The sequence below is a fragment of the Martes martes genome (genome assembly GCF_963455335.1).
Source record: "Martes martes genome assembly, chromosome: 16".
NCBI classification, from domain to species: domain Eukaryota; kingdom Metazoa; phylum Chordata; class Mammalia; order Carnivora; family Mustelidae; genus Martes; species Martes martes.
The window spans coordinates 61,693,842-61,706,036 of NC_137904.1; the positions used below are offsets into that span (position 1 = coordinate 61,693,842).

The 12,195-nt window shown below is 53.5% G+C and overlaps 1 protein-coding gene across 5 annotated transcripts in view; it reads left to right on the forward strand.

The window, feature by feature from the left end:
* The first annotated feature begins 7,944 nt into the window (after positions 1 to 7,944).
* The window catches only part of PGS1 (phosphatidylglycerophosphate synthase 1), a 32,242-nt gene continuing 27,991 nt past the window's right edge, over positions 7,945 to 12,195 (forward strand). For all 5 annotated transcript variants that reach the window (XR_013968171.1, XR_013968172.1, XM_080826463.1 and 2 more), the window contains exon 1: positions 7,945 to 8,108. Coding sequence is in view for 3 of the 5 variants with exons in the window: in XM_080826463.1 (XP_080682589.1) it covers positions 7,969 to 8,108 (140 nt within the window). In the remaining 2 variants the exon portion in view is untranslated. The remainder of the gene's footprint in view (positions 8,109 to 12,195) is intronic.

The following is a 12,195-nucleotide window of genomic DNA, read 5'->3' on the forward strand; positions in this document are numbered from 1 at the left end:
CCCTCTGCCCCACCCGCTGTCTTCCTGGCTTTGGGATTTAGGAGACTCCTGCCTTCTAATCTCTTCCTTTGCAGAATTTCTATGAAGTCAGGATCCCATTTCCAGGCAAAGGTGCTTGGTCATAAAGATAATACAGATTCACTCAAGAGGGAGGGGAAGTACACAGTGGTTTCAGCTGCCTGTAGGGCCCCACTTACTCATGGTGAGTGACAGATGATGAGCTCTTCCCCAAACCTCGCAGATGGGAACTCTGGCGCCTGTGGGGTGGTCGTGGGAAGCGATGTCCTGGCCTGGTGAACACAAGGTCCCATACTGGCCTAGACGCTCTTCTCGTCTTCTGGCCAGCCTGGGGGCGGGCTGTAAGGTTGCCATTGTTCAGAAGCATGGGTTAGGAGACTGGCCTCAGACCACAGGGTTGCTCAACACCAGGCCCTCAGCCTCTCTCTGTCTTTAAGATTGGTGGGTTTCTCATGGCACAGGAGGGCAGCCTGGGTCGGCCTGCCCCGTGGCTTTATCTTGCTTATTCCGCATTGACGGTGCGTGGGTTAGTTGACCAGGCATGGGGGTGGGAAAAAATCTGGTTCCTTCCCTCTGCAGCTTCTAGTCTAGCGCTGGTACTTAAGAGGGGTACAGGGCAGTAAGGCTCCTCCTCTTCTTGCTCCCCGCCCCCCACTGCCACTTTTTCAGCTAGTTTGAAGAGGATGTAGGGGGCCTGTCTCATCAGACCTCTTGGAAGCCATGTCCCCTGCTGTGGCCTGATGCATCTTGTTCCCTCCCCAGGGCAGCCCCTGTGGTCCTTGCTGGAGGAGGGCAGACGTGACCTTCCTGTGGCGTAGGGGGGAAAGGTTGAGGGATCTCACCACAGGTGGACCCTGCTCTCTCTCTCTCTGCTGCTTGTGACAATCCCCAGAGGCAGGCCAGAGAAACCAAGACAATGGCCTGTGGCATTTGTTCCTGCTGGGAGGGGCAACGGAGCTAATGAAAGGGCTGGAGCCTTGGAGGAGTTCTTTCAAGCCTGACATTCCAGGCCCAGCTGGCCTCTGGCATTTCCCAGAAAAAGTGCCGAGGGAGGGGAAAGAAAACACTTCGCCAACCCACCCACCCACTCACCCACCCTGCCTTTTCAGATTCCTTTTCCCTCCGGGGCTTGGGCTGGGCCAGAGCTCCAACCTCTGCCCTGGGGGGCCCATTCTTCCCCCCACAGAGGGGCAGTGGGAGGGTGGTGGGTCAGTGGGGGAGACTTTAGGAGGGCGCAGAGGGTCTGAAGGGTGTGGGGTGCCTCTTGCGGAGAGGGAAGTTTCTTCCCACAGCTCTGCGAGGAATCTGCAGCTGTTCCAAGTTCTGAGTTGGGGGCAGAGAGCGGGGCAGTTAGCTTCCAGCCGACTGTCTCTCTTGACCCCAAACCGACAAACCCTGCTCCGTCTGGGGCTGGGATGGGACTCGCCTCCACTGGCCCTGCAGCAGCCGTTGTGCCCGCGCCCGCGCTCAGGAACAGACACCCAGGCAGCGGGCAGTTCTGGGAAGAGGCCGTGGTGAACCATCTGGGCTTCGATGCAAGTGAGGCCTGGCCCAGCGCCCAGAGCTAAAGTGGCAGTGCCCGGGAGAAGGAGAGCCTGGCGAGGGGGGTGAGGACTGAGGCTGGCTCCCGGGAGCTCTTGCCCTGGGCCCCAGACGCCCAAGGGCTGGTGGAGGACCCCTGGGTGCAAGGCCTACAGTAAACCAGATGCTGCCCCCCTCCCCACCCCCACTCCCCCGCCTGGAGCAGGGCGGCTGTGAGCCCCCGACCCATGGGGTTCTGGGGTCAGGTGGTGCTCATCAACTCACTTGCGTATGCGTGGAGCATCTGAATTGAGAGCCCACGGCCTGACCTAGGCTCCCTGCGGTAGCGAGATCTCCACGGGGACCTCCAGAATGCCCCGTCCAGGGGTGGGACAGCACTAGGAAGGTCCTCGGCTCCCCCACATTGTGAAGCACGCACTGGCAGGCACTTTGTCAGGCACTGAGTCCTGGGCCAGTGCAAAGGGGAAATGATACACCCTCCCTCTGGCTCCCAAGGTCTGGAACCAGCCACAGGGGCAGAGAAGTGTGTCGGAAGGAGTGGGAGGTGGGGTACCTATCAGGGACAGGTGAGGTTGAGAGCATGACGTCATTCCTTCCCACTTCTCCCTTTGCTCATGCTGCACTCAGGTGGCTTCACACTGCATAGTTCAGAGTTCTCAACCCAGGTACACATACTGCCCCCTCCCCAGGATTTCATACGCCCCCTATATTTGTAAACAAAATGCTAGTGGCCGTCGAGATTTCTGGGTAGATGAGCTTACCCAGAGTCACTTCTTGCTCTGGAAAGACTTATTTTTACGAAACCACTCACTCGTTCATTCACTCATTCCTTTAAGGGATAGTTTACTGAGCACCTACTACGTGTCAGAGGTTGAGCAGGGTGCCCAGAATTTATCAGTCTGGGTCCTCATGAAGCTTAGATTCTCTCCAGAAGGACAAGATTTGGCCACAACTGATGTCATGATTAATTAATTTTGACTGCACGAGGGCTATAAAGGAAGTCCGGCGGGGGGGGGCGGTTATGTGTGAGCATATGATGGGGAGACCGAATCTATCGGGGGGACAGGCGAGGGGATTCCCTGAGGAAGTGACACATGCAGGCTGATGGGAAGCTGAGGCCTGGAGGGGTCACCTGACCTGCCCAAGTTTCCCAGCTTGTGGGTGCCAGGTGCAAGCAGAGCCCAGGACCCTGCACACCACCAGTGCCGGCTTCTGCCGCCGAGCATCTTCTCTGCCGCTGCCTTCTGCCTCTCTCTCCTCCCCACCTACTACAGGCTTTGGCTCCCTACTTCCGAGCTCCCCCTGAGGCAGCTACAAGCAGACAGCATGAGCGTATCACCCTCTCTTGAACCCCTGAGAAGTGGGTCAGGGACATTCTCTGAATTTTGGAACTTCGAAACTTAAAAAGCATTTTGCGAAGAGGTAATACAATCGAAAGCTACAAACAGATGAACTGTGATCTTCTACTATTACCTTGTCCTCCCATGGTGCCTGGGACATTTTTTTATAGACCAAAGACACGCATGAGGTGGTTGAATTATAGGCTGAACACGACCCCTAGATGCATTGGTTGGATTGCACAGAAATAAAAACAATTTTTAAAAATATTATTTATTTAAAAAAGTATTATTTATTTACTAGTTTATTTGAGAGAGAGAGAGAACACGCGCACAAGCAGGGGCAAAAGCAGAGGGAGAAGCAGGCTCCCCGCTGAGCAGGGATTCCCCAGATGGGTCTTAATCCCAGGACCCTGAGATCATGACCTGAGCTGAAGGTAGGTGCTTAACCCACTGAGCCACCGAGGTGCCCCTAAACAGTTTTTTTGAGACAACATTTAAAAATCTGGAAATTTCACGTTCACATCTGGATTTGGGGCTTTCTTTGGAAAAATTGGATGATCTGGCATCACTGGGTCTCCATTCTGGCAGGTCTCCCCTGGTCTTCTAGATGGGACATGGGCTCTCCCTGCTGACACAGGGCCACCCCCAGGACTGGCCGCCCCTCCCTGCCAGGAGCTCCAGACACTAAGGCAGCAACCCCACTGGGCTTCCGTCTTCCCACCTCCCCTCTCTAGGTAAGGAGAACAATGGCCATTGGAGGTTTCACTTTGAGAATCTTTCCTAAATTCCACGACACTGGAAATAAATCATGCCTGGTCCTGAGAGTCTCACCTGCTTGGGCCTGGTCTGATTTGGCCTCATCTCATCAAGCCAGACCTGCCCCGAGCCGGCTTCCCATGCCAGGCCCAGGGCACACTTAGCCTCTTGTTTCAGTTTGTCCCCGGGGGCCAGGCAGGGAGTAGCTGGGCAGGGTGGGGTTCTGCCAGGGAGCCCCCTGCAGCTCACCTTGGCTACCCAGGCCGGACCCAGCGAGCCCGGGATTCCCTAGGGCAGAACTGGCCACGGGCCTCTGTGGTTCCCTTCGCGTGGGACTGCTGCATCGGGAGGAGATGGGCAGCTCCGTGCTGGGGTGGCGTTGGCTGCTTGCCACGCCACAAGAGGCTGAGATTCCCCTGAAACTGAGGGCTACGTTTATCTCTCGCTAGCGACAGAGAAACAAACCAGCACGCTCTGCCCAGGAGGCATTTCCAGAAATTTGGGCCCTGGCTTCTTGTTCATGAAATGCCAGATGATCCCGGGCCTCTCTCTGGGGCACGAGGCCAGGAGCATGTTGAGTAAGAGGTGTTTTGTTTTGCAGATGACAAGATTTTCGACACTGAGAAGTTGAAATGATAAATACGAGAACCTTGACCAGCTCCCCACCCACCCTAGAAGCGGCTGGTTCGAGCTTCTGTGCTTGGCACATTTGTTTTTCACAACTTTCAGCTTCTCTGGGCCTCCCTCCCCAGCCCCCTGCCCCGGCCCCAGCCCCAGCCACCTGAGGTCCCCAGTGCAGGAAGACCTCATCTCATCCATGTTTGGGGCCTTGTGGGCCTGACAGGCCTCCCACCTGCTCCCCGGCTCTGGCCACTGGAAAAGATGTCTTCTGAAGCACAAACTGGCAAACCATGACACATGAGCCTGAAGACTGGTTTTGTTGATAAAGGTTTATTGGAAGTAGAGCCACGCTCACCACCTTGTCATGTGTGTTCATTCAGCCGGGGTGGGCCGAGCCTGCTTCTCTTGGCAGGTCCTCCTGTTTGGGATGTTCGGAGCACACAAGATGCTAGGGGCTATGGCACAAGATGCACGGTAGGTAGTGGGGAGATGGGCAAAATGGGTGAAGGGGAGTGGGAGATACAGGCTCCCCGTTATGGAATGGGTAAGTCATGGGGCTGAAAGGCGTAGCATAGGGAGTACAGGGGATGGTATTATAATAGTGTTGTAGGGTGCCTGGTGGTATCTAGACTCGTGGGGAGCAGGGCATAAGGTATAATGGAGAGGTCGAATCATTGTGTTGTATACCTGCAACTAATGTAACCTTGTGTGTCAACTGTTCTTTGATAAACACACAAAACAGTAAACCATTCAATAAGATTAGATCACAGTAGGTAATAGGCAGAATAAATGGGGCAATGAGGTGTTTGTAAGGCGAGCACCGAACTCAAATGGAGGAGAGGGGCTGGGGGGATATAGTTGTGAGCAGACAGAGCAATTAAGCCGAGATCGCCAGGAGGCAACGTGTGTGTGTGTGTGTGTGTGTGTGTGTGTGTGTTGGCAGGGGTCGGGGGGAAGCTTGAAGGATTGAGAAAAGGCAGGCTGTTGAGGCTGGGCAGTGACTCAGTGGAGGAATGGAGGCAGAGCCTCCAAGGCTGGCTGCATCCTGTCCTCATCCCTAAACTACATTCCCTATTAAACCAGACTGAGCCCCTCCGAAGCAGCGAATCAGGCCCCCCAACAAACTGACCGAGTTTCTCATCACCGGCGGAAGAAGATGGGTTGACCCACCTCCCCTTCCTTGAATTTGCTCGCAGCCTTGTGGCTGAGTGAGACCCTTGGGCACAAGGTAGGCCCAGGGAGGAGGGGCCTTCCGCTCTCATTGACATGATTTTCGGTTCGGGTGTGAATCACAGACAGTGAGGCCCGGGCCCTTGGCTCAGGATTTCCTGGTGTTTCCTGCCCGGGACAGTAGCCTTGCTATCAGGGGCAGCAGCCCACCACTCCCTGACGTCAACTCTCCTTCCAATGAATGCGTTTCCTTTTCCGTTTGGAAAGACCAGATATCTGTCCCATCAACTCTGCCATTCTAACCGGGGCACCTCCTGTTCGGGAAGGGGCCAGTGAGATTAACCAGAAGGCAGTGGGTGAGGGCAGGAGGGTGAGGGGAGCCTCAGCGGCTGGGCTTTCGAGCCACCATGGGGTCTCAGAGGGCAAGTGCCTTCTGGTCCAGGGTCATCAAGGTGTGAGCGGAGAACCCAGCAGCAGTGGTGGTGTCTGCCCTAGACCGCCGGCCCCCCAAGCAGTTTGGGGCCCTCCCATGCCTCCTCCCTGGGCCACCTGTGTCACCTGAGTGTCTTATCTCCTCTGCTTGTTCCCACAAACCTATCCAGATGAGATCTCCTGGTGGAAAGTGTTTATATTATCATCATGTAAAAAAAAAAAAAAAAAAGAAAGAAAGAAAAAAAGATTGCTCAATTTCTGAAAACCATCATCTAAAATTTTTGCAACTTCCCAATGTGCACGTCCTGGGGCAAAGTCGTGGTTGCCTCATTCCGGTTGTAGCTCTGACAACTTCAAACTAGCCATAAGGGCCAAAGGCTCTAGCTGTGTGGCTTCAGAAGCAACTGGGTCATCACAGGCCGTTTATACATAATGTAAATACTAGTTTAACTTACCATGCTGTAATATCACTGTGTGTTAGTACAGTTTATTTTATTTTTTAAAATATTTTATTTATTTATTAGAGAGCAAGTGAGTAAGAGAGACATGAGCAGGGGGAGGAGCAGAGAGAGAGGGAGAAGCAGACCCCTTGCTGAGCAGGAAGCCTGACTGACAGACCAACAGAAGAAACTGGGGGCTCCATCCAGGGACTCCAGGATTATGACCCGAGCAGAAGGCAGACGCTTAACCGACTGAGCCACCCAGGCGCCCCAGTACAATTTATTGTAGATCAGAAATTCCCAATGGGACAGTTCTGTGGTTGTCGGTCTCACTTAATACCTCCCCTGGCAAGCACCACATACAAAAAGAAACTGCTAGCTCTTTTCGGGGATGGGTAGGATGCTCTCATGGTCACCACCCAGCATCATGGTTCTGGCATTCAGCAAGTTGACTCTGCAACCACCCTGTGTCCCAGGAGCTGGGCAAAAATGGAATCACGCAATGGCTGGTCTCGTTCTCGTTACTGGAAATTAGGAAATTTGATGATTCACCACTTCTAACTCGGAAGAGTTGAATCAAATTCCACCTTGTGTTCATAACGCTCTCTAAACATAAAGGAAAAATTAAAACAATCTGAAATGCCCGTTACTTGTAAACAGCTTGGAAACTCTTGAATAGCACCAAACAGCCAATGTTAGCATTTTGGTGTATTTACTTTCAGTCTGTCTGTACACAATACTCCCTCCAATTTTTTAATATCCCCGATGAGATAAGCTCTATACGACTCCTTGGAAATTTGGATTTTACACTTCATGTCATTAAACATTCCTCTGAGATGTAATTTTATTTTAAAGAATTTTATTTATTTGTCAGAGAGAGAGAGCGCGCGCAGCGATGGGGAGCGGCAGGCAGCGTTCTGGAGATGCAGGCTCCCCGCTGCGCAGGGAGCCCGATGTGGGCCCGGATCCCGGGAGCCTGGGATCCTGACCCGAGAGGAAGGCAGACGTTTCCCCGACTAAGCCCCCCCGGCGCCCCGGCTTGCGCACTGCTGATACCAGAACAGGGCCAAGAACGTCCTTGCAGGGAGCGCGTAACCGACTTCTTGGGACACCCGGGGGGACAGGGGATGCGGAATGTTCTGCGTCCGGTGCATCCAAACCCTTGAGCGCTCACAACACTCTCCTGGGCCAAGACAAGTAGGAAGGGACGATCTCCCACCGCTCTCCCCGTTCCCAAGCCTCGGTCCCAGGGGGTCGTCCGGGAACCCCCTGTTGCGGACCCCATCTCTCCCCCCCCCGCCTCTCCCGCTTCAGGATCCTGCACCGTCTTCCTTTTGAAGATCAGCTACAGGAGGTGCTCTCGACTCCACGGACGCGCGGCCCTCGGGTCGCAGAACCGTACGCTCGGGGGCCGGCCCAGCGCACCTGTCCCCGAGCCTGGGTGCTGGGCGTGACCTGGCGGGCGCGAGGCCAGCACGCTCAGGAGCGCGGGGTGGGGCGGGGCTGGAGGGAGAGAAGCGGCTCAGCCCGCTGCGCCTGCGCCCTGCGTGCTGCCCGCTCACCTGCGCCCGCCCCGCCCCCTCCCCGTGTCCGCGAGTGTGGCTGTCAATAAAGTTCTTGCGCGCCGGAAGCGGAAGCGCCGAGTCTCCATGGCGGCGGCGACGGCGGCGGCGGGGCCGGTGCTCTGGAGGCGGCTGCTGGGCCTGCTGCCTGGCCGCCCCGGGCTGGCCGCGCTCCTGGGCCGCCTGTCCGACCGCCTGGGCAGGAACCGGGACCGCCGGCGCAGGAGGTGAGAGGCGGCCGGGCCTGCCGCGGCGGGGGCGCGGCCGCAGCCCTGCCTCCCTTCCGCGCCAGGAGTGCGCTCACGCGGCGGGGGCGGGGGGGGGGGCGGGAACCGAGCGCGAGCTCCCCGGGGCCCCCGGCGGCGGGGCGTTGGAGGGTCTGGTCGCGGGAGACGCCGCTCGCGATCTGAGGGGGTCTGTGCCTTGCGCGGTGGCGGCTGCGGCTTGGCGCGGCCGGGGTGAATGAGCCGGGCCGGGGTCTGTGCGTGCGGCGCTTCGCGCATCCTGCGGGAGAGGGCTGTGAAGCAATCCCGAGTCAGGGGCTCTCGGGCCGGGGAGGAGGAACCACTCGGAACCCCCTTCACACTTTCCAGAGGGCCCGTGTTCTGGAAAAGTACTGAAGTGAGTTATGTAAGTGGGGGAGGAGGCTCTGAAGCCGTTTATTCAGGCAGTGGTCTTTCAGAGTCAACATTGGCCAAGCGCGTGCTGACCTAAGAGGCCTGTTGTCGTTGCTAATGTTACAGGGAAAAAAAGATCTCTTGTGTGCAAATGGTTCTCTTATCAGAGAGACTCAAGCCTTACACTTGACCCTTTATTTGTTTATTTTTTAAAAGATTTTATTTATTTGGCAGAGGGGCAGGCAGAGAGGGAGGAAGGGAAGCAGGCTCCCCGCTGAGCAGAGAGCCCGATGCGGGGCTCGATCCCAGGACCCTGAGGTCGTGACCCGAGCCGAAGGCAGAGGCTTTAACCCACTGAGCCACCCAGGTGCCTCTACACTTGACGCTTTAAAGGAAAAAAAAAAAAAATTAGAGGTGCGTCCTTTAGAAGAGTTTGCATTATCTTAGATTTTATCTGTGCTGCTTGGGTGCGGTGGGATGTCCTGGCTTCCCTGCGCAGATCTCTGCTCCAGTCGTGCGTGCTGTTTCTGCTTATGGGAAGGAGCTTGCGTTAGGCTGAGTAACAGTGGATGATTTTCAGCCAAACTTCAGCTCCGGTTCAGGGTAACTTTTGGGCGATAGCATCAGTATGGAGGCCTTCAGAGGCTTGCTGATCAGAATGGCTTTAAGTTTCCCATCGCCGAACCCCGGTGGGGGCGGGGCCGGGGCCGAGGTGGCCTCTGCCTTTTCTGTAGTTGGTGCTTAGCCAAGACCTGGCCATTGCAGTGGGTGGTGAGATCAGATGACTTCTACGTCTTGGCATCAAACCACTGGGAAATTTGGTTTAAGGTTTCAAGAAATGTTCTCTCCTCAAAGATGAGGTGTTCAGGCAATTTTGTCATTTCCCCGTATGTGTTTAAACGGTGCGAAAAATAATTCATTGTTCATTGTTTAATGTTGAAATTGACTGCTAAGGGATGTTGGGGGCAGTCTCCACAAATTCTTTTGAAAAAGACATTTCTCTTGAGTGTCTTTTTCCGGTGGTAGTGGGGAGAGGAGCAGTGTGGCAGGGGGAGTAGTCCAAACTGACTCCCCAAGGTCCTTTTTGTAAATGGATGCTGTAGGTGTGGCACCATATTTCTTTTTGATGAAGCTGAGAGAAAGAGTGTTGTATAACAATTAAACCAGAAACTCACTTAAAGAAACATAAGTTTTGTGGGTTTTTAAGTTATTTTTAATTTACATTCTATTAGCCGACATATAGTACATCATTAGTTTTTGATGTAGTGTTCGTTGATAGTTGCGTGTAACACCCAGTGCTCATCACATCACGTGCCCTCCTTAATGCCCATCATCCAGTGCCCTCACCCCCCCCACCAAGTTTTATGTGTTTTTTTTTAATAAATTTTTTTAAAGATTTTTTTCATTTATTTGACAGAGATCACAAGCAGGCAGAGAGGCAGGCAGAGGGAGAGGGAGAAGCAGGCTTCCGGCTGAGCAGAGAGCCCGATGCAGGGCTGGATCCCAGGATCTGGGATCATGACCTGAGCTGAAGGCGGAGGCTTTAACCCACTGAGCCACCCAGGTGCCCCAAGTTTTATGTTTTAAAGAAATTTGTGGGGGCTCCTGGGTGGCTCAGTCAGTTAAATGTCTGCCTTCAGCTCAGGTCATGATCCCAGGGTCCTGGGATCGAGTCGTATATAGGGCTCCCTGCTCAGCGGGGAGTCTGCTTCTCCCTTTACCCCTCCCTCCCCTGCTTGTGCAAGCTGTCTCTCTCTCTCAAAAACAAATAAAATCTTTTATAAAAATAAATAAATTTGTGTTTTATGATCCTTAGAATGCTTTGCTAGGACTGAAGATAAGTGCTTTGACCAGTGTTGTTACAACGATATAGCTTTCTGACCTTTTTTTTTCCCCTCTTGCCTTATTCAGTTTGCAGATTTTCCTGACTCTGTGGCCTTGGTGTTTGGGGTTTCTCTGGTCTGTATGGCCACTCATCCTATATTGGCTGCTGACTTTCGTTTCTCCCCCCAAATATCTCACAACTCCTCATTCCCCAAATGGTGTGGTTTCTTGTAACTCTGATTGTTGATTCATTGATAATAGTTCTGTGTAGTCATGAGCTTAGACTTTGTCAGATTTTAGCTTGCCAATCTGACTCACCTGTTGGAGTGACTGTTAAACCCTCGTGGCTAACAAGAGGACTGGAGGGAGGGTGGTTTCTTTGTTAGTTACAGAGACAGCCACGGTGACAGAGAATGCTACTTAAAATTACTTCCAATTAGTGGTCTAGAAATACTGTTGCATCTGACGTCATAGTGGCAGGTCGGCGTACCCCAGTCCAGTTTGTTAGTAGTTTCCACTCTGAGGGACCACCAGATTTCCAGAAGCTACTTCTTTGAACTTCGCGACACTTCGTTAGAGTTTAGTAGAACTGTCTCCTGGCTTATTTGTAGTAGTAGAGTGGGTGGGAGGGGGATATTTAAAATCAAAGCATAAATTTCCCCAGATAATTCAGATTCTCATCTTAAAGGAGGTTGGAATAAGATTTACAATGGATTTTTAAATTGTAGCTTTATTTTTCTTTTTTTAAGATTTTATTTATTTATTTGACAGCGGGAGAGTGCGCGCGCCCACGCAGGGAGAGTGGCAGGCAGAGGGAGAGGGAAAAGCAGCCTCCCTGTCGAGCAAGGAGCCTGATGTGGGACTGGATCCCGGGTCCTGGTCATGACCTGAGTCGAAGGCAGATGCTTAGCCGACTGAGGCACCCAGGCGCCCCAAATTGTAGCTTTGTTGAGTTCATATTAACGCATTGCAGCTGGTGATGAATTAGGCTGGGTCAGTCAGTTGTGTGCCCCTAGAGGGAGAGCAGCTAGCCTGGGATTAAAGTGTTCTGGTAGATAATCCACTTGTAAACATTTCATCTGATTCATGTAAACGAGTTCTTCTCAAGGCTGCTGGGAAGTCCGGCTGGTCAAAGCCTTTGGGTTAGTAGAATATGTGATTGGTTCTCATCAGGCACTTTGCTTTGCCCACTGCTTGGGCCACCCCGAGGTGTATTGTGGGTTATGTTCCCTTTCTGGCCCCTGGATGTGATCGACTTCCTTTTGGGCAAGTCAAGAGGACAGTCATCTGGTCAGCATGTAGTCAGATGCTGGCAGCCTGGCCTCCCATGCTGGGCTTGTGGGAGAACAGCGGCCGCTGGTCTTCTGTAACCTACGGGAATTCACACTCACTTCCCTTTCTTGGACTTGGGGGTTGCGTTAGTCGGGAAGGGCCGCCTGCTGCCGGGGACGCAGGAAGTACACGGCTCCTTCGCGTAGTTTGTGTGCTTCTCAGGAAGTGTGTGACTGTTGCTCTTTTCTCCTTAGCTCACTTTCTGACGCTTAATTGTGCATGAGTGAGGGGGGAGGGTGGGTTTTTCTTAAAAAGTAGTTTCTGAAAATACTGCAGTCCACAGAACTTAGTTTCTTTTAAGAACTTCTTTTTTCATCATTTTGTACAGATTTGGATGAGACCCAAGCCACAGAGCTTGTACCACGAATCTTATCTTATAGTTCCAGAAGAGCTCGTGGACTCAGAGCATATGGGAGCCTGGAGTGGGGGCCACTTAGTTAATGTCCTGAGTATGGTACAGGACAGAGGGTAGAACTACTGGACACTGTCGGGGATTTGTGCTCCGTTCTCCCGCATCACTGCGCTCTTGCTCAGAGCCCCT